Source organism: Dermacentor variabilis, chromosome 3 (genome assembly GCF_050947875.1).
Source record: "Dermacentor variabilis isolate Ectoservices chromosome 3, ASM5094787v1, whole genome shotgun sequence".
NCBI classification, from domain to species: Eukaryota; Metazoa; Arthropoda; class Arachnida; order Ixodida; family Ixodidae; genus Dermacentor; species Dermacentor variabilis.
Genome location: NC_134570.1, coordinates 152,167,147 through 152,190,236, shown reverse-complemented (window position 1 = coordinate 152,190,236; position 23,090 = coordinate 152,167,147). Strand labels below are relative to the sequence as shown.

The window sequence follows — 23,090 nt, the reverse complement described above, 5'->3', positions numbered from 1 at the left end:
TCCGGACTTGTATGTTACAGTGATGTCGTATTCTTGTAGTCTGAGGCTCCACCGTGGCCGCCGTCCTGAAGGGTCCTTTAAGCTAGCCAACACAACGCGTGATGGTCGCTGACCACTTTGAATGGCCTGCCATATAGGTAAGGGCGAAATTTCGCTGTAGCCCAAACGATGGCGATGGCGATGGCGAGAATAATTGCCTTCCGCTTTTGACAATGACCGGCTAGCGTAAGCTATCACGTGTTCATGTCCATCTTTTCTCTGGAATAGGACGGCACCGAGGCCTAGGCTACTGGCGTCAGTGTGTATTTCGGCATCGGCGTACTCGTCGAAGTGCGCAAGTACGGGCGGCGACTGCATGCGTTGTTTGAGTTCTTGTAATGCGTCGGCCTGCGGCGTTTCCCACTTGAACTCGACGTCACATTTAGTTAGCTGTGTCAGCGGCTCAGCGATGCGTGAAAAGTCCTTGGCAAATCGCCTGTAGTTCGGAAACATTCCAAGAAATCTCCGCACTGCCTTCTTGTTGATGGGCTGCGGGAACTTTGCGATGGCAGCTGTCTTCTGCGGGTCGGGGCGGACTCCAGACTGGCTGATGACGTGGCCTAGGAACAGAAGCTCATCGTAAACGAAGCGGCACTTTTCTGGCTTCAGAGTGAGCCCTGATGACTTCATGGCCTCTAGTACTGTTGCAAGCAGCCTAAGGTGATCGTCGAAATTTCCGGCGAAGACAACGACGTCATGCAAGTAAACGAGACAGGTCTGCCACTTATAGCACAACGATAGCGGCGAACACGGCCGGCGATCGTCGAAAATCTGATCAACGGGTCAAGCGCGTCGGCTTTTATACATCAATCGTCGAATGTTCCAGACTAATCGTTGGGACCCGCGTGCCTTCCACAAAGTTCTACACCATTCGCGTCAGGCGATGAAATCAGACAACATAAGGTTCGGAGACAACAGACAGCGGATAGAAGCATCAATAACTTGCCAGAAACTTCGGATACATGCAGGCGCGTCCCACGCTGTGCGATAACATTTGTTAGGCGGCGAAACGTGGTCGCCCGATAAAGTACACGTGCCAACATTTATATATATATATATATATATATATATATATATATATATATATATATATATATATATATATATATATATATATATATATATATATATATATATATATATATATATATATCGGGTGTTTCAGCAAGCACATCCAAATTAAAGAAAATTCCTATGGCAGATAGCACAATTCTAGTGAATGAGCTGGTCTACTTGAAGAGGCGGACATCACTGGCGCAAAAAATTGAAATGCATAATCAGCTAATCAACAAAATGCACTAATAAATAATTACTCATATTGCAATTTATAAATTCTAGCCGCGGATTACGTAAGTTAGATCCACATTGACGGAATTCACAAGATGACACCAGTTTTGAGATTATCTGTTTCGCTGGAGGTCAGTGAGCTATCGTTTCTGTCAAAATTATAACAAAAGGGGATGCAGAAAATAGTGCTCGTGCCATAAATGTTTCAAAAGAAGCTCTAGATCTATTCGCGATGCTAAATTTAAGTTATAGGCAGACGCACTCAGTTATTTAATTTGGTTGCATAGTGTCTTTCTTAATTTTTTAAATTTTCTTGGCAGCCTTTCCTTTTTGGTTTATTTATATTTGTATTTAATTTTAGTGGTTTTCTTTCTCGAGTGCCATCTGCTGCCGCTCTTTATATAATCATTTTGAGAGAGACGATAGCTCACTAACTTTCAGCGTACCAAACCATCCCTGCCCCCATCCCAGCTGCCATCGTCCAGGCCCCATTCAAGAAAAAGAAAACTCACGACCGACTGATACGCTGCCGTGTCACCAGCCGTGTTAATGGCATTCCTTTCCTTTTAAGCCTACACCCTCTCCGATAACGCACTTTCGGTCGTTGCCTCACCTACCCGTCTTACCCCCTGGCCCCTTTGGAGAACCCCCCCCCCCCTATATATACTGTGTTGAGGAAAGCGTATGTCGCCTTGAAAACGACAAGTGTACTTGTCGAAACCTATGCTCCCGCTTTTACCTTGTTCTCGGTTCGCTTGCCGATGTAGGCCATGAGCATGGAGGCGAGACCATGACTTGATAATGTTAGCGGAGTCACGTTGGGATGAGAACGACAAAGGCTCTATAACGATGACGGCATGGCGACAATGGTACAATGATGTAACAACAGCGTTGCGACTAAGACATGAGGACAACGACACGACCACACGCGACGCACATACGACACGACGAGAAGGACGACGATCACAGGACCAAGACGGCATAGCGACGACATTATGAAAACCTGTGCATGATAGCGTCTATGTGACAATGACACAATGGCAACGGTCATATGACAACATTGGCATAATCACTACCGAATGACGAAAAACCATTATTCGGATAGAATGACGAACAACGAGCGACGGGATGGATCGACGAAGGGGATATGACAACGATGGCATGACCAGAATCGGATGTTATTGTTACTATCATGGCAATAGAAAGACCGCGACGGCATGCCAACGACGGTGAGACAACGAGTGCTTGACGATGACTGTATGACGCGGACGCCGTGACGATTCTGGCGTGACAATGGCATGAGAAGAAGGAATGACGACGAGTGTAGGATGACAATGGAGAGACGATGACTGTCGCAAAACCTGTATGACGACGATGGCGTGACGAGGACGGCATGACGAGAGTGGTCTGATGACGCTGGAGTAGAATAAATGGCATGACTAAAACCGCATTATCACGCTGGTCTCAATGAATGCCTGATAGCGATTGTCTGACAATGGCAGCTGGACAAGAGTTGTTCATCTTGATTGAACGACGACAGTGCGATTACAATGCAGTGACAAAGAATGATTGACGCCGACGGAGAGATGAAGGTTGTATGAGGACAATGGGACAAGGTTACCGAGGTAATGACAATGACGAAAGGACAGCATGACGACGAATGCTCGACCACGACATGTTCAAGACGACGACGTCATGACAATCGAATGACCAGAGTGCGACGACAAAGTTTGAATGACGACAATGTAACGAGCACGAGGCCATCAGGATCCTGAACGCGTACATATGACCCAAGATATCACACAAGGTGCACCACTAAGTCTTAGTAGAAAGCGTGACGACGACGAAAGTCATATCATGAAGCATGACAAAAGTCAGATCACGAAGCTGAAATGACGACGATTGAATGACTACGAGGGCATCACTATGGCGGCGTGACAACGAATGAATGACGGCTTATGACGACAATTCCATGGCAACAATGACGTTATGGCGATGGCACGATGAGTGTCCTATAACAAAGGTGGAATGACGTTGATGAAATGAAGGCAACGGCATTACGACCACGAGCGCATACGTAGTGGCCCAAGTTATTACACAGCTAAGGCCAATGGATCGTGGTGCATAAGAATTACGGCACGACAAAAGTACGACATAACGAAGCTGTATTTACACAATGTGAAGGCCACGACAGCATAACGACATGGAGCACATCGCTAGTGGCCCAAGCAGGTAGATAACTTGGGGCACAAAGTAGGCAAGGGGATAGATAGATAGATAGATAGATAGATAGATAGATAGATAGATAGATAGATAGATAGATAGATAGATAGATAGATTCAAAACGGCTGAAGAAGGTAAAGAGTGCTATTCGCATTAAAAACAAACAAGTACATTACCGTTTTGAGGTGAGCGCTTACGAGAACCCCCCCCCCCCTTCCACGTGCAAGGGCGTCTTCCGAGGCGTCTCCCTTACCGACGGGCCCGCAGCGATCGACAAAAAACTCGTCAATCCGATAAATCCCACGGCTCTGGGCGCCGAAAGAATCAAGAACACTGGCACCATGGTGGTCCTGTTCGAGGGGTACTGGGTGCCAAATTTTGTCACAGGGCACAATGGCGGCACAAGGCGGCACTATCGTCAGGTGGACTTTATTTCGCAAGCAAATGGACCTGTGTTACAGCTGCGGCCGACTCGGGCGCCGCTCCGACGTCTGCTCTTCACCCAACGACGCCATCTGCAGAGGATGCGGGGAAGCAAACCCCGACGCTCAGCATAGGTGCGATCCCAAATGCAAGTTGCGTTGAGGCGACCACCTTACCGCCACCATGGAGTGCAAGCGAAGATTTCAGACGCCGTATCCCGTTCGAAGAACATTTTCGTTCGCAAGAGCGCCAATATGTAGGCGGTCGTTTCATGAGCTACAAGACACACGTGTCACAATATTCATGTCATGACCTATCATTTATGTTCGTCAGACGCTCTAGTCATACTATGCCAAATTTGGTACACACCAAGTCAACCAAACGACCAAAAAGCTAAGATGTAGGCGGTTAGATAGATAGATAGATAGATAGATAGATAGATAGATAGATAGATAGATAGATAGATAGATAGATAGATAGATAGATAGATAGATAGATAGATGCTGTCAAAGTGGCAAACGTTTGCCAAGAAATGCATCGCATTTAAATTCATGGGCCATATGAATTTTTCATTGTTAGAGCGTGATAGACAACATGCGCCATGTACGGCGACTTTCACCCAGAATTCCTCCACCCCACTAAAGCTGTCCGCGATCTTGGGGAACAGCGAATAACTTAAAGACGTTTCCCTGTTTTGGTGATGTTTCAGGACGACGCATAATGTTCCATATATGCGGCCGAGCTTTTGTGGAAGAAACGGTTCGCAAAATGAACTCTACCTAGAATGCATTTCTCTAATACGACGCCGAATCGTCTATATATGCTTTGCCTTCCTAAGAACACAATTGACTTGGTGCACTTAACGATGGCGATTGTGACGGTGCCGCTTCAATTTTGCTTGCAGAGTTCTATGTGCGCATAAATACAGTATGCATATTCTTGACGCACACGTTTCACGATGCGGACGACTGCAATGTGCCATCATCGCATTCAAAAATGATAGTGGAGTGTCACTTGGATTGGCCCTTGCATTCATTGCGGTTGCTGCATGAATTTCATTATCAACTAGGCATAGCCCACTGTCCCAAAGCTACTGTGAGAGGCCAAGCAGCTGCCTGAAGTCGCTGCGAGAAGCAGGACTCACGTCGTTTAGAGCGCCAGCTTAAAGGAGAGGCGCAAAAGAAATCGTGCATCTTCCATACAAGCCATTTCCTAGCTTCCTGCCGAAGGAAATAAGAAAATAATAGAAACCGTGGCTTTGGCCATTAGTAAGCTATGGCGCTTAAACGCGGTGGATAACAAGGAAGCTGGAGCAAAAGCTTAGGGTACTACAAAAAGGAACCGAATCGAAATGTTGGGAAGGTGCAGTATGGACGATAGGGTGAACACAGGTAGTTGATATTTATTATCAAGATTATTTGGGAAGAAATGAAGTTGAGCACATCAAAAGGACATATTTCTTGAATATGCGGTGGTCGGCATCACGAATGCTACTCTGCACAGGACAGAAGCTTATTGGGTGAAAAAGAGCGTTAGAAAGTAGACGACCAGTGAAACCAGTGATTCTATGGTTTTTTTTCTTTGTTGACTTCTGGTGTAAGCCAACTTTATTGTTATATAATACTTATTGCATATGTATCTTCTGCTTTTTTCGAAATCTATCCCGCTGAAGCAAAAGTGATGCTTTGGAGACATGTGTCCTGAATAATTGAATTTTTCGTTGCTGTGTGCTGTGTGTTAAAGATAGGTTCGACAAATATGTATGTGAATGATATGTCATGCTGCCTTGAACTGTAGGGGCGCAGAGGCTCTGTCAGGCATTTTGCCTTTACCTCTGCCCCCTACACGGAGAGAATCCGTGAAACAATAAAGAGAAAAAAAAAGGTAATTAATAAATGTAGGAGCATGAGAGATGGACCTGTCACAACTGGCCGTGAGCCAAGGTCTTTCTGTGCTGCCCAGGAATGTTAATTACGCATGGGTGGCTCTGTAACTAAGTCTTGTGAAGGTCCCAGTGGAAAGCTTGCGAAAAGAAGCACTAAAGCGTGCTCCTTCGTACGGGCATATTCGAGCATACGCAAATGACATGCTTTACTGTTTCCAGCGTAATCCAACTGCAGTGGCTGGTACACTGGGCTCGCAAAAAGAAATATGCATATATAATTGCCGTATGATATAAGGGTCAAGCAGGGCATGCATAGAATAGATAAAAGCTGGTGTATTGGAGGAAAAGAACGACAGAAATAAGAGCCAACAAAATGAGGACGGCAGAAAATTTGCTCGTGAAAGAGATTAAGAAATGGCCGACGTAGAATGAAGTCTCCTTGGATTAATGGAGGTGGCTCATAGAGGCATTCGTCCTAGAGGGGGCATAGGACAAGCTAATAATAAAATAAATATATGATGATTGCAAACGCAAGTCCTCTCTGCAAACGAGAGAAAAGCATTTAGAAAAGAAACTGTATGCAAGACGTATCGCAGTTAACTGTTTGCCACTTTAAATCATTTCAGGGGCATCGTTCGGCGCCCTTGCTATAGGAGCAGCTGTATACGTCGTCTGCTATTTTGAAGAGTACCGAGGCTTCGCCACTGGTATCAAGTTCCTGGGCGTTTCGGTGTCAGGCATTGTCGGACCTTCACTCCTGTCACACTTGGCGTCGGAACATGGTCTAAAAGGTTGTTTCCTTATTGTGGGAGCACTGACGCTGAACCTGATTCCTCTTGCTTTCATGCTGCGATACGCGAAACCTGTCAGGTGGTCGCGTTGCAGACACAAGACCGCGTCGGTCGAAGCAGTGAAGGATGCGCCCGCCACCTACGGGGCGACAGCGCAAACCCAAGACTCCAGTTCTAGTAATTATACTATACAACAGCCAGTGTTCGCTCTTGACACTGCATTAGGGATGAGCAACGGTGAGGTAGGCCAAACTACAGACAATATCGATACCAAGAGGGCAGTGGATGTTGTGTCAAAGTCTTCGATGGCCTCTGCAACACCATCGGGTAAACCTCTGGAACGGCACAGCACTCCCTTGGGTATTATCTCGCAAGTCATTGAGGTTTTGCGATCGCCATGCTTCTACATTCTCTTGGTGGCTATGGTGGCATCAGACTTTACTCTTCCGCTGTTTGGTTCGACTATAGTTGACTATGCAGCGGACAAAGGCATAGCATTGAACGCCGCCGCGCAGCTCGTGACATGCCAGTGTTCGGGAGGATTCATCGGACGCCTCATCATTCCTCTGATCACTGACAAGCTCGCGCACAGCCGTTGTCCCATCACAGCCCTCAGCCTGGCAGTGTTGGCACTGTGTTTCTGTATTTTTCCCCACGTTGGCAGCTTCGCGGCCTTGGCAGTGGTCAGTTTCGTGACCGGTGTCCAGCAGGGTTACCTGAACGCCTTCAAGTCCGTCCTCGTAGCGGACTACCTGGGCGTGCACAGCGTTGCAGTGTCCTGGGGTCTCATGGGCGTGGCATTGCTACCGCTCGTATTCTGCGAACCTTCTATCGTGGGTAAGCAGGTCTTCCAAATTGCCTATTTTTTCCCTGTCCCTGCTCGGGTGGGACGACAAAACTACGAATGAGTGTGTAGAGGGGATATTTCTAGCACTTTTGTTATTTGAATAATCAAACTGCAAGCAAGTGGTGGTAGAATTAATACTCGCTGCATCCTAATTCTTCTGGCAGTGATTTTCGGACATTGCTTTTGTAGTTATCTTAGTGTCTGCACCTGTATCTGCAGCGAAACTGAAGCCTTTGTAGCCCAACAAATGCAAGGAAAGAACTTCCTCATCCTCAAGAAAGAAATCTATTAGGGAAATTCACGCATGGAATTGACAATGGTTCACGTTGGCTTCACGCTGCCGAAAACTAAGGCTTAGTAAATACTGCCTTGTCTTTTGTGAAGCAAAAATTGGCATTCTTTTGGCATTAAGAATCTGCGCACCACTGCATGCTGTGAAGCTCTTATGACGCACCGGTAATGTGAATTGACTATAGGGTATGTACCATGTGGTACGCTATTTGCAGGTTTGTGCGACGTTTTTCGCCGACTTATTTTTTTCCATAGTCCTAACCCGTTAGCTCATTCTTTCAACATCGTAAAGACTTGTTGGTTTGTGCTTGACGCTTAACATGTGCTACTCGCGATACACGGCGAGCTTTGGTAAAAAGCGTTCGTCGTTTTTAGTGACTTTTTTCATTGCCGATGAGCAAGTTAACGTTCTCCGTAGGTGCATGAAAAGAAATTCGACAGCTGTGGTTTTGCATTCAGCGATGGCACGGAACGCATCACTACACGAACAAGCTGACACGATCTCACACACATCAAGGGATGGATGATTTTGCAGGGTGTCTAACGAAAATGCCGACCTTCCTGTTCATACGAAGAGATAAACAAATTTGTCTATAGAGCTAGATTTTCATGTTGGACAGAAAACAATGCAGCGTACTTGAAGAAAAATTTGACGTCTTTTGAGTGATTTGAAATTTCAGTCCATAAATGAAATTTTATATCCAAGATTCGATAGAAGGTACTTTTTTTCTCTGAAATGCATTAAAATTAATTTAGATCTGCCCAGCTGTTGCCTCATTAAAACATCTCTGCGTTTCACATGCATTTGAATACGGAAATTGTGGTTGCCCCCCCAACTTCAACATTTTCCTTAAGTCAAAAAGGATGTCAACTGCCACCATCTTTCTAGAATGGTGAGCGGTAAAATTTGACCAGAATTTGCATTAAAACAATATAGAGTTAAATCTGTATAATATTGCGAATTTTGGGGGGTCGGAAGGGGCTAAGGAGCATAATTTGCTGCGTATTAGCTGTTCGCATATTGCTGGGAGACTCTAGCATCTTAACACATATAATACTCGTGACCATGCAGTTGAAACTGTGCTCGATACTGTGGCCATTGTAATGTATATATTTGGCTGCAATACACAGTACCTTAGAAGCGGGATCATTCTGCGTGTAGATGTTGCATTTGAGACTAGCAAACAAGTAATGGATATCAAACTTAACACTTTTTATAATATCAGCTGCAGTAGGGCAAAACAAATGCATGAACCTAGTACTGGTACAGTCACGGTACCACCGTTGAAAGCTGTTCTCACAGTTTGTCTGTTTGTTTATTTGTTTAGTGAGAAAACAACGCGCAAGAGTGGTTTGTCTTGGTGCCAAAGCAAAAGGTGGCAATAAAAGCCACCTGTAGATTACAGTCGAGTGTGTTGCTATCGACAGACGCAGCTTTACCTTGGTTGCTTCTGTCACGAAATCATGTACTTTCTGATGGTCCATGACGCAAGCTTGCTTGGATGGAGGCTTCTGCAGCGATTCATGCAGTTCACTTTAGCCTGTCGGCTAGCGCATGACGACTGTGTTGACGCGATGACGAAGGCTATGCCATCGCAAGAACAATGGCACGATGGTTGCGGTACGACGATGATTGAACAACGACGGAACGAAGGCTCGCATGTCCCAGACCGGGGATCGCAGTCGCAGAAAACACATTGTGCGCCATATTTCGCTCGGCTATCTGCCGCAGTTAGCACTGTGTTGTACGATGATATACGCATGCGCAGTGTCGATGGTCAGCTCCGCGTGCGATGTGGCTGCTGCTTTAAAAGGCTTGTTTTACACACTCTAAGTGCCCCTTCTGCCGCAGAACGATAATCGTCATCTGTCTTGATGCGTTTCCTTTCTTTAACGCTGCGAGCCCGGTACTTTCCAGAAACGAACGGCACGCGCGTTATCCGCATGACAGCATTTATTGTCGGCAATACTCGCGATATCAAAGTGTGTCCGCCTTAAAGAAATTACTTAATCTCCCTTCACTTGGCATGCGCAGGAAATTATCACGGTTGACCTTCTTCCATAGCCTTTACCACAGCAACACTGCATTCGCTCGAGCCCATATTCTTCCCGCTCCCCACATCTCTACCCGCACAGACCATGTTCATAAAGTAAAACCTATATTTGCCAGGACTAACGCTTATCAAAATTCGCCTCTCGTTTTATCTATTGCCGAATGGAACTCGCTACCTGCAAACATTGTCTCGCTTACGGAATCATCATCATTTCATGCAGCACTACTAACCTGTTTAGAGTGTGTCAACCTGTCAGAACCCACATTTTCTTGAATATTTACTTAAACAGCGTTTTAAAGTGCTTGGCATTGTGTAAAATTCACTCCGTTTCATCTGCTATGTATCTGTGTCGGCTGTTTACCTAAACGTTTATTTGATTTGAGTACCCATCGTGTTCCGATGGGTACTGATTGTTTGCATCACATTCTAGGTTCTTATGCGTGTTTCACACTACTAAACATTGTATAAATTTCGTTACCCTTTTCTTTCTTTCTTTCTTTTTTTTGTTTGCTTCTGCTAGATGTTTTTTTATGGTTCCTAATGCCTTCATATATTTACATTGTACAGAATTCACTCATGCTTGAACTTTTTCGTCCCCCCCTATGTAATGCCCTAATGGGCCCTTAGGGTACTCAAATAAATAAATAAATAAATAAATATAGTGATATAATTAAGCAAACACAATATGAACTCGTACCTACTTGACGATGAGTTCTCTATGGTGGCACTCTGGTGAATAACGCACGCAAAAAAAGGAAAGCGAATAACGGAACTCAAGCCTGTTGTAGCACTTAACTAAGTCTTTAATGGTGATGACTTAGATAATTCATAATGATTTCGCCTTCAAATCCCGTAAGGATACTTAAGGTACCGTCAATTTTTTTTATTAGTGTCCGCTTATCAATGCCGAATGCGTGCTCACTGTCATCTTTGCCGGCCGATCTTCAACTCGTTATTTAGCGTCATGGATGATGTGAGCATCCAGATAAAGTGACGGGAGCACTGTGGACAAGTGCGATCGTGTCTGTATTCGCGCGATATGCTCCGCTTATGCGTGTTATTTCTCGTGGGGCGTAATTCAGCTCCGCGTGAGCCACTTGGTGATTTCTCTATTTGTGTCCGAGTGGCTGCCATCATCAAATAGGCAGAATCAGTAGACATAGCGGGAAGCACTGATTTAATTAGGATTCGCCTATTTATGAGTAGGCGTTTCACATCGTAGTTTTGTAGGTCCCAGACACTGAACTTTATGCCATGTAGAAAGCACTGGCTGTGACATGTGGCTGCTAGCGGCGAGACGCTGGGTTCGATTTCTTACCGCGGTGGCCGCTTTCTACTGAAGCCGGAATTAATGCTCGTGTGCCTAAATCAAAGAATTCGACATCGTGTAAAGTATTTCCGAGCCCCCATCTAGGATGTATCCTGTACCCCATCTGTTGCTTTGAGGCTCTAAAGCCCGCGATTCTATTACATTCTCCTGACAGGCGTCATTCAGGGTTAGCTCGCTTTCGTAACCTATTGTGGAGATCTTGCGTTATCGAGGCAGATATTACACACATCGTTACCGGTGAAATTTATCACTAAGGGAATGGTGTTTCGTCATGTTAACAGTGGGCCATCGCACATTTCCAGATCGTTTGTTCGAAGCCAGGTCACATAGGCGTCTAAAGTGCATGCGTGTGAAATGCAGGTCAGAGCTAGTTATAGCTCAGGCCAACCTCTCTGCCGTTCATTACATAAATGACTCTGTCAGTTAGGCGGCTTGAGTATTGTGGATGCTTGGTAGCGAACTATGTCAGAGACGCTCCTCGTGCCATGGCAATGAGCGTCGGCTGATTAGCAACGTGTGGTGCTACTTAAATAATCAAATGGGTCAGTAAGAAGAAAAATTGAATGCCGAAACTCCACTGGGGTTGCCTAAGTACATACGGCCCAATTTAAGTTGGCCAATCCACAAATTTAAAGTTGGCCCACCCCAATATTCCAGTTGGCTTACCTCCAAATTTCACGTTGACCTAACCCAAAATTTCAAATTCACCCAACCCAAAATTTCAGTCAGCGCACTCCTGCTATGAGCTTCCCCGTGCATTTTGTAAGGAGCCCTTTGTATGGCTGTGGTTATTCTGTGTTTATGCGTATTCTTTTTTGGTTTAAATTGTTCCTTATCGCTTATAAAGATATCAGTCAGCTGCATATACGCTATTATAGCGAATAAATCTGTTAACTTTGCAAGTTTCAACATCTTGTGGAGATACAAGACATGACACTTTTCGCGGGACGGGGCTCGGCTACTTGCTAAAGAATGCTTACGCATTAAAACCTGCGACACGCTTAAGCTTCACCTTTAAGAGTAGAACGCAATACAATTAACGATCCCTGACTGCTTCTCACGCTTCCCGTAAACTGCAGATTAGGCAACCGCAATCTCTACAGAGAAACGCTGGCGGCGAAAGCTATGCATAAAAACGAGCTTTCTGTTTTCTTTTCTTTTTTTTTCTTTTTTCTTACAGCGAGGCTGGTATACTCTCCGTGGTCGCCATTTCTCGTGTCCACTGCAGTTAGAAAAAAACGTGCGCTGATCTCGGCGGCAGTGCAGGCCTGGAGTATCCCCGCGGTAAGGTAGAGGCTGGAAGCACTCAGCAAAGTGAAGCGAACAGCGCACACATTCTTCGGAATCGCCCATCCAACGTACAGTACAGCATACGCTTCAATAAAGAACAAGCGCAAAACAAGCATCTGAAACACGTCATTGATGATAAGGCGCCCCTGACAACAAATGCGAAGCACCCCGCATAAGTTTGCCGGTAAAGATTCCTGTTGCGCAGAACGGCACCTTGCGGCTTGGGGAGCGACGTCCGTGACGTCCCCAGTGTTTCACACATAAAAAGAGGAGCCTAGCAACTGATTTCAGTGTTGTTGCAACACTCTTCTGGGAGTGCTGCAACAAATTAGCACTGAAAATTATCATTACTCCCATCACTACCGGTAATCTAGATTACCATTACTGGCATTACCGCATTATCCATAAAGCATTGTATTTAACAGTTTTGTGGCGCTTTGCAACAGCTCCGCTGGACATCCACCTTCGCAGGGCCGGAACGGCCATTCCAGAAAAAAAAAAAACTTTTTTTTTTCATTCCCCGCCTGGCCGGCGCCGCCGCTGCCACGGTTGGAAGAAACGTGCCGCGCCGCGCTATGTTTGGTAGAAAGCACGCGGCGCGTGACGCTCTGTGATTGGTAGAAACGCGGTGCGCGCCGCAATATTATTGGCAGGCACTTCTCGCTCACGGTCAAGGCAGCCGTGCCGACTGCGTGCCGACTGCGCAACGGGGCTCTTAAGTATATCACATTAAAGGGACACTAAGGGGAAAAGTGATTTCTTCTGCATTAGTAAATTACCATTCTACAACACCAAAAACACCACTCTTACAACAATAAGACGTTTGGTAAGCCAGAAAAAGCGCAAGAAGAAAATATGGGTGGTGACGCCTAATTAAGTTCCCGCACCTGGGGGCTGTGACGTCTTGGATTTTGATGGCATCTTCTCGGGCTTACTAATTATATATAACGGTACAGATTGACTACATCGTGTTCTAAAGGAACCAAATAATAAACATGGCAAGTTTCGATAACCTTTATTCAGCCAACACGGCCCAAATGCGAAAACATACTTTGGAATCCCTGACGACACGCTGACGTACCGGCACTGGGGTTTCGGCGCGAAATTCAAATACTGATACTTGGACCTTCATTTTCTCATCTAATAATGAAACTATTTTTTTTAGATGACTGCCTGCAGGGTTCTCAAACAATGCTTCCTTAGTTTAAACTGATTTATTGCTTCGCTTTAGTGTCCCTTTAAAAGCGGCCAATAGACAAAAGCCGGATGGCGAACATTTCGGCTCCGGGCGTGTTAGGATTGTCTCAGCCTGCTCCTTCTGTCTCTCGCAGGTGCATTCCGTGACGTGAGGGGCTCGTACGACAATCTCTACCGAATGTGTGGTGCCATCGACCTGTTCGCCGCGCTCATGGTGTGTGCGCAGGCCTTCACTGACGCCAGGAAGAGGAGAAGCAATGTCCAAACGCACTCCTCGAACTAAGTTCACGAGGTGCAAAAAATGTCTGTAAACGCCTCAACCAGAGGGAGACTGCGGAGTCATAGCAACATTTCCTATTATCGCCAGTCCAGAAACAGTGCCAGAACAGCTGGAAAGTGGACGCCAAAAATTATATGTAAGCGGCTTTTAAGCCTGATTGGAACAGGACACTGGAAAGGAAAATAAATTGACGATATTTACTAATTTGCCTGGTATATATATATATATATATATATATATATATATATATATATATATATATATATATATATATATATATATATATAGCGAGACTGGTGCTGACACAAGCGCGCTATGATATCACGAGATCCTCATGACGTCTAGTCAGGGCGACGTAAGCTTCTGTGAATGAAAATTTATCATATCCTATTCTAAACCAAGGAAAGATTGAACTGAGCAATTTAAGATAACGCTTACATGGCCGCAATTTCCAAAGTACGAGAGGAGGAGGAGGATTAAACGTTCATTTTCGAAACAGTACCCGGAGTATGCCCCGGCTTTAGTCTAGGTGGGTGCTCTCCTGATTACAGGAACCCTCTGGCCTTCACTGTCTCCATGGCCCTGGCTACGAGGCGTCGTTGTTGTTCCATGTCCTCTGAGACCGCTCCTATGCTTAGATGAGGTCTTCACTTTCTTTTCAGGCGTTACAATCTTTCGGTCGAGACGATGTGTCTGTGTCTGGATGCTGTTTGAATCCCACCGATGGCAACGGTTGTTGTGGTCGCACCGATGGTACGACCTGTTGGGAACTCGGCGCTGACGCCCGTGGTTGCACCTGGGTCGCAAGCCCCAAGGGTAGCGTTGGCCTGGCGGCCTGGGGTACAACTGGAAGCATCCGAAGGTCCCGGCAAAGCATGAGTCGACTGGTAACAACAAAACAACTTGTTTATTTTAACATCGCAAAGAGTTGGCGGTCAGGTTGACCGAAGTAGAGAGACGGGAGAGCACTTTACTCAACAGAAGAAATCGGAGCCCTCTTTTTGGCGTCCGGGGCAGCTGTTTTTATACTCTCGCAGTTGAGGGCAAGAAGGAACCCCTCAATAGACGAGCACGTGATTGTACAATGGGATAAGGTGCCGCATACTGTCGTAGCGCCGCTGGTCGGGCACAAAGACTGGGAGGAGAAGGTAACCTCTACTCTCGTAGCGCCTCTGGTCGGGCACAATGACTGGGAGGAGAAGGTGACTTCTACTCTCGTAGCGCCTCTGGTCGGGCACAATGGCTGGGAGGAGAAGGTGACTTCTATTCTCGTAGCGCCTCCAGTCGGGCACAATGGCACATACACTCACACACGCACATGAAGACACGTGGCATCGGAACATGCCTGGACGCGCTTGGCGGGGAGCGTAGCGGCGACGCCGAACGGGCCAAAATGTCTGCCGCTTTGTTGCAGTCGCGCCGGCTAAACCGCGCGTCGTAGGCGAAACGTAACAGACCGCCCCGCCGGGGGAAGGAGATCCCGATGGACAGGGGACTGCATCCGCTGTCCGGAGGGATGTCGCTCGATGATGCTCATAACCGAAGTCGGGCGTCCCTCGACGTTTCTTGAGCGCAGCGCACAGAGAAGGCCTCGTTCTCTCGTTCAGATTCGCACGGGACACTGCAAAGTGACTTCGGGAGAGTTCACATTTTTGTTCTCGTTCCCGGCAAGCGTTAGAACTACGCTGAAACTCAACCGCTCAGTCAGCAAGCACGGCACAACCCTCACTAAGCCCTGCCAGGCTCTTTCCCCTTTTTATACCACTGCCTAGTTCCTTACAGTAGTCTAGCATCACTCAGAACGCGTCCACAAATTGGAAAATTGCACTAGAAAGCATATCATCACTTTGAAACACTAAACAAAAGCAATATGTTAAAAAAATCCTGCCTCAGGAAGAAAAACATCAGTAACAAACAATTTTTGAGGCTGATTCCTACGTTAGGGGCTTCGACTTAAGCCATCGGCGTTACCGTTGAGACTCCCCTTTTTGTAACGCACCTCAAAGGAATATTGTTGCAAAGCGAGGCTCCAGCGCAGGAGGCGGCCATTTTTGGGAGAGATGGTCTGCAGCCATTGGAGAGGGCAGTGATCCGTCTCAATGATAAACCTCCAGCCGGCTAGATAGCATGACAATTTCTGAACGGCCCACACGAGACATGCACACTCTTTCTCGGTGGCGCTATACGCCTGCTCACGACTGGTCAGCTTACGACTAGCATACAGGACGGGGTGTTCTACTTCTCCCTTTTCCCGTTGGCACAGTACAACGCCCATGCCTCGCTCACTAGCATCGCACTGAACAACGAACCCTTTTGTATAGTCTGGCGATCGTAGCACAGGCTGGCTTGTTAGGGCACTCTTTAGGGCGCTAAAAGCTCTTTCCTTTGTCTCGTCCCAGACGACTGTTTGAGGCTCTGTCTTTCTTAGAGCATCCGTAAGGGGAGCCGCGATATCAGAGTACCTGGGGATGTACCTCTGATAGTAGCCGGCGACACCTAAGAACGACCGAATATCGGTCTTCGTGCGCGGTTGCGGAAAGTCACGCACAGCGGCCACTTTTATTTCAGAGGGGCGGCGACGACCCTCACCAATCACGTGACCGAGGTAGACAACCTCGGCCTGTGCTAACTGGCACTTAGGAGCCTTTACTGTCAAGCCCGCTTCGCGCAGGCGGGTTAGCACTGCCCGCAAGTGTGCCATATGCTCAGACCAGGATGCGGAGAATATCGCTACGTCGTCTAGATACGGTAAAGCGAATTCTTGCTGTCCCCGCAACACTTTATCCATGAGGCTTGAAAAACAGTATGGCGCGTTCTTCAAACCAAAACTCAATACTTTAGGACGGAATGTTCCCATTGGTGAAATGAACGCCGCATACCTACTAGCCTCTTCTGTAAGTGGAACCTGCCAATAACCCCTGACAAGATATAGGGTGGAAATAAACTGAGCGCTACTAACTTTCTCAAGGCGCTCCTCGACGTTAGGGATCGGATAAATTTGATCCTTAGTGATGGAATTAAGCCTGCGGTAGTCGACGCAAGGACGAGGTTCCTTGCCCGGTACCTCAACTAAAATCAAAGGGGAGGTATAATCACTCTCACCTGCCTCAATAACACCGAGCTGTAGCATTTTCTTTACCTCAGCCTCCATAATATCGCTCTGGCGGGGTGACACCCGATACGCCTTGGATCGTACTGGCTCTGGGGAGGTAAGTTCTATATCATGAGCAAGTACAGAAGTCCTACCAGGCCTCTCAGAGAACAGACCTTGAAACTCTTGTAATAGCTGGTGTAGTTCGGTTTTCTGCTCAGGCGACAGCGGTGCTTTACTGATAAGGTCACTAATGACTTGACCGGTGTCTTCCCTGTTCGTCACTGAGCCTAGTCCCGGAAGCTCGACCGGAAGCTCTTCAGGAACGTTTACCATCATGCACACCACTGCTTCCCGTTGTTTATAGGGTTTGAGCAGATTACAGTGGTAAACTTGCTGTGCTTTCCGCTTTCCTGGCAGACTGACCACGTAGTTAACGTCCGACAGTTTCTGAACAATTCGTGCTGGGCCCTCCCACTGCACGTCTAGTTTGTTGTTTAGCGATGTGCGCAATATCATGACCTCATCGCCCACCTCAAAACGACGGGCCCTGGCTGTCCGATCATAATAAACCTTGGCCCTCTGCTGGGCCTTTGCCATTGCTTCACCTGACAACTCCTGTGCCCTTCTTAAGCGTTCGAGGAGCTTAAGCACGTACTCCACCACGACTGCGTCGTCGCCCCTGCCTTCCCATGATTCTCGAAGCATGCGAAGCGGAGACCGAAGCGAGCGACCGTACACCAGTTCAGCTGGCGAAAACCCCGTAGCTGCATGCGGCGCGGTTCTTAATGCAAACATCACCCCAGGCAGACACAGCTCCCAGTCAGTTCGATGTTCAAAACACAATGCTCTCAACACGCGCTTCATGACGGAGTGGAGCTTCTCAACGGAATTCGACTGTGGGTGGTACACTGAGCTGTGTAGCAGCTTTACCCCACACCTTTCGAGAAAAGTTGTCGTCAAAGCGCTAGTAAACACTGTGGCCTGATCTGATTGGATTTCCGCAGGAAAACCAACTCGCGCAAATATGGACAGTAGTGCATTGACTATCTCAACTGAGCTGAGTTCTTTAAGCGGCACTGCTTCAGGGAACTTTGTCGCTGGGCAGATCACAGTCAAAATGTGTCTGTACCCCGTGGCTGTTACCGGCAGAGGTCCCACTGTATCAATAACGAGCCGTGTAAAAGGCTCCGTAATGATAGGTACCAATTTCAACGGCGCCCTTGATTTGTCCCCTGGTTTGCCCACCCGCTGACAAGTGTCACATGTCCTCACGAAATGGTCTGCGTCCCGAAAACACCCTGGCCAATAGTACTCTTGCAAGAGACGTTCCTTAGTTTTCTTAACTCCAAGGTGTCCGGACCACGAACCCCCATGCGTCAAGCGCAACAGATCCTGACGATAGCATTGAGGCACGATCAGCTGATCGAACTCCACTCCTCTGCGGTCTAGATACTTCCGGTACAGGACTCCACCTCTTTCCACAAAACGCGCATTTTTCCTGGCGATACCTTCCTTGACATTGCAGCGAATGTTTTCTAGGCTGCCATCCTTCTTTTGCTCGGCTATCAAAGCCGACCGGCTGACTTTTAGCAACCTATCAAGTCGTCTGACGTAGTCGCGATGAGCAAATCTGTAGATAGCTCTTCTAACTTTCCCTTATCGGGCATTTCCTCTCCAGTATCTGGCGCCTTCAACGCTACAGACTCAATTTTATTCAGTTCGGGCGTGCTCTGAATATCAGCTTGCTGCGCCTCTGACCCTTTTTCGTTGTTTGATAACGTCGGCCCCGCAACTACCGCCTTTGCAGCGAGCTCCCGAACCTTCGATCTGGTTAAGGCCTGAACACTAGCTTCACCAAACAAAAGCCCCTTCTCGCGCAGGAGGTGATCGGACCTGTTCGAAAATAGGTACGGGTACTGGGGGGGCAGCATAGATGACACTGCCGCCTCCGTTTCAAGTGCTCCGAAAGGTCCTTCAATAAGCACTTTTGCTACTGGCAGACACACGCTATGAGCTTCCACGGCTTGCTTGATCCATGCGCACTCGCCCGTGAACATATGGGGTTCTACGTAAGAGGGGTGAACTACATCCATCGTAGCTGCGGAATCGCGAAGCACTCGGCACTCTTTCCCGTTCACGAGGAGGTCTCGCATGTAAGGCTCGAGAAGCTTCATGTTCTCGTCAGTGCTGCATATTGACAAAAACACAACTTTTGGTTTTGTTTCCGGACACTGCGCCGAAAAGTGACCCGGCTTCTGGCACGTATAACAAACGCGCGCTTGCCTCATCTCGAACCGCTTTCTGTCCGGACACTGCGCCGAAAAGTGACCCGGCTTCTGGCACGTGTAACACACGCGCGCTTGCCTCATCTCGAACCGCTTTCTGCGTTCGGCTTCGGCTGCCGCCGTCTCTTTACGTTTGGTCGGACTGCTTTCACTCGCATCCTCACTACGCGTGTTCCCCTTTGCTCTCATGGGTGTGAACTTCGGCCTCTCAAACTTCGAGCCAAATTCACCCTTTTGACCGTCCTTAGCTCCGCGAGCTCGACGCGTCACAAACTCCTCGGCTAGCTCAGCGGCTCTAGCCACCGTACTCACGTCTGGCCTATCCAAGACCCAGTACCGCACGTTCTCCGGTAACCGACTATAAAACTGTTCTAGCCCGAAACACTGCAGAACTTTATCGTGGTCACCGAACGCTTTCTCTTCTTTGAGCCACTCCTGCATGTTTGACATAAGCCTGTACGCAAACTTTGTGTATGACTCACTTCTGCCTTTCTCATTTTCCCGAAACTTCCGACGGAACGCCTCCGCAGACAGCCGGTACTTTTTTAGAAGACTCGATTTCACTGTGTCGAAATCCTCTGCCTCCTCTCTATCCAAGCGAGCGACTACGTCGGCCGCCTCGCCGGGTAACAAAGTGAGCAAGCGCTGTGGCCACGTTTCCCGAGAGAACCCCTGCTTCTCGCACGTTCGCTCAAAGTTAACCAGGAACAAACCAATGTCCTCTCCAAGCTTAAACGGCCGCATCAGGTCAGTCATTTTGAACAATACGCGTTCTCCTGCACCGTGTGCCTGACTTCCATTACGAGCGCGTTCCATCTCTATCTCGAGACGCTTCATTTCCAAAGCGTGTTGACGGTCACGCTCTTCTTTTTTCTCTTGTTGCTCTCGCTCTTTTTGTTCTTTAAGTTCGCTCTCCTGTCTTTTTGCCGTCTCCCTCTCCTCAATGGTCTCAAGGCATTCCGACAGCTCGTCATCCTCAGCTTCTAACTCAAGAATAGCCCTTAGCAGTTCTGGTTTTCTGAGTTTGTCTGAGACATCCAGACCCAACTCTCTTGCAAGCTCCAGCAATTTCGGTTTGCGCAACGACTTCAAATCCATGGCTGCTCTGAATGCTGCTTTCTCTACTGCCTATTATTGTCTTGCCGCAAACTAACCCGGCAGCAACGACAACCACAATTACCAGCTCTGTTTCTGACACTAACAAAAGCCTGGCAAAGCTCAGAAGAAGAAAGTCCCGCACTCACCAAACCTCGCAGCCAAGAGTTCAGCGCAGTCGTTCTGCTGCAGGCAACCAGTCATCACACAGGGCTCGTTGCACTGCTCCCGGATCGTCGATGAGCTGCTCAGCATACAGTCAACTGCATCTCTTCGCTGCTGGCCTCCGTTGTCGCGATCCCACCGCTGCCACCAGTTGTTTGAATCCCACCGCTGCCACCAGTTGTTTGAATCCCACCGATGGCAACGGTTGTTGTGGTCGCACCGATGGTACGACCTGTTGGGAACTCGGCGCTGACGCCCGTGGTTGCACCTGGGTCGCAAGCCCCAAGGGTAGCGTTGGCCTGGCGGCCTGGGGTACAACTGGAAGCATCCGAAGGTCCCGGCAAAGCATGAGTCGACTGGTAACAACAAAACAACTTGTTTATTTTAACATCGCAAAGAGTTGGCGGTCAGGTTGACCGAAGTAGAGAGACGGGAGAGCACTTTACTCAACAGAAGAAATCGGAGCCCTCTTTTTGGCGTCCGGGGCAGCTGTTTTTATACTCTCGCAGTTGAGGGCAAGAAGGAACCCCTCAATAGACGAGCACGTGATTGTACAATGGGATAAGGTGACGCATACTGTCGTAGCGCCGCTGGTCGGTCACAAAGACAGGGAGGAGAAGGTAACCTCTACTCTCATAGCGCCTCTGGTCGGGCACAATGGCTGGGAGGAGAAGGTGACTTCTACTCTCGTAGCACCTCTGGTCGGGCACAATGGCTGGGAGGAGAAGGTGACTTCTATTCTCGTAGCGCCTCCAGTCGGGCACAATTGCACATACACTCACACACGCACATGAAGACACGTGGCATCGGAACATGCCTGGACGCGCTTGGCGGGGAGCGTAGCGGCGACGCCGAACGGGCCAAAATGTCTGCCGCTTTGTTGCAGTCGCGCCGGCTAAACCGCGCGTCGTAGGCGAAACGTAACAATGCCATGGGCACTCGAGGATCAGATGCACCAAGGTGTCCGGTACGCCGCACGTTGTGCAGTGGTAACCTTGTAGCGTTGGATAAAGTCTGTGCATTAGTGTTCCTTGGGTGCAAGTGTTACTCTCTAGTCTTCTGAATATTGTACTTTCTTCTTTGTTGAGCTTTGGCTGAGGTGGTGGGACCGCCGTGCGTTCCAGCCTGTGATGTTGAAGGATCGCTGAGTACGTGATGGGTACGGTCGCTGCCCGCTGACGCAGACCGGGCATCTCGATAGTAGGAAATGTTCGCGCGGCAGATGTGACCTCGGGCCGTGGCGTGTGCCGCTTCATTCTCCTCCAGCCATTCGTGCCCAGCAGCACATGTCACGCAGGTGTAGAGGATCGGAGTGCTGCGGTACTTCGATAAATTTAGTGCTTCTGTCGACACACGACCCTTAGCATATTTCCCTACAGCTGCTTCAGAATCGGATAAGACGGCAGCTGCGTTCATGCACGCGATAGTTTCTAGGGCGATCGCCATCTCTTCTGCAGTCTCAGGGTTTTGTGCAAGGACTGCGGCGGTCGCTAGCTCTCTACCATGAAAATCTACGACGGTCAGGGCGTAAGCGTTTCTTTGCGAGTATTTGGCTGCGTCAGTGTATCTGGCGTCCGGATCCTGCCTTTGTCTTCGCCGTTGAAGAATTCACAAGTAGCAAAATCTAACATTGAAATACTCAATTCCATCAATATCGCCCTGGGGCTACCAGACACGGCTTCTACTACGAAACTTCTCAAGATGGGTGCACACAACACCTTGCAATGACTAGCTGGAGTTCATAAAGCCAGTCAGTGAGAATGACTGAAGCTCACGCCCACCGGAAGATCAGTGCTGCCACGGCTGAGCTACGGTAAAAGCTTTATAGCCACCACGGACCGAAAAGAAATCATTCCTCCATACATCCGCGAAATAATGTGCAGAACACTTATTACATGTAACATGGAGCCCATGTACCACAAGGAAAGAAGACAATCCCAAGTACGAAAGAAATATGAATTTTGAAATCAATGAGGGCATACGCAAGTGATAATTAAGGAATTTTGTTGCGAAATTCAAAACTGAAACTTTGGCCTTCATTTTCTCTTCTAGTAAACAACCTTTTACCTTGTAATTAAGAATAATATTTACTCTAAAGAATACCTTATCTGTAAAGACTGCACTATTGTTTCCCTTTAGCGACCGCTTAAGAACATGCTATGGGAAGTCCTCTTGTATATATAAGAAGAAAATAAACATTATTAAAAAGACTTGTCCCGGCTTTTTTGTTGTGTCTGCCTCATGTGGCGGCTCGAAGTCCTTGGACTCGAGTGGCATTTTCGGCTTGCCGGACGGCCGAGAGCTGGCCTTCCAACTCCGAACTCTTGAGAGCCTCCTCCCAGCGACTGCGACGCCGACGAAGAAGGTCCCCGGCTAACCCCGCAGCACGGGCGGCGTGGCTTCCCTCGAGGCTTTCCGCGCGCTAGTAACGACCTCGCTTATGGGCGCGTTGCGAATGGCGGAGGTTTCAGTAGCGTTGTTGCCGGCACATTCCCAAAGCATGTTGCTATGAGT

At 48.0% G+C, this 23,090-nt stretch overlaps 1 protein-coding gene across 3 annotated transcripts in view; it reads left to right on the top strand.

Moving 5' to 3' along the window:
- LOC142576402 (monocarboxylate transporter 14-like) overlaps positions 1-14,141 on the top strand; it is a 51,778-nt gene extending 37,637 nt beyond the window's left edge. For all 3 annotated transcript variants that reach the window (XM_075686521.1, XM_075686522.1, XM_075686523.1), the window contains 2 exons: positions 6,484-7,485; positions 13,792-14,141. In XM_075686521.1, coding sequence (XP_075542636.1) covers positions 6,484-7,485; positions 13,792-13,940 — 1,151 coding nt within the window. In that variant the 3' untranslated portion in view covers positions 13,941-14,141. The remainder of the gene's footprint in view (positions 1-6,483; positions 7,486-13,791) is intronic.
- Positions 14,142-23,090: the final 8,949 nt, after the last annotated feature.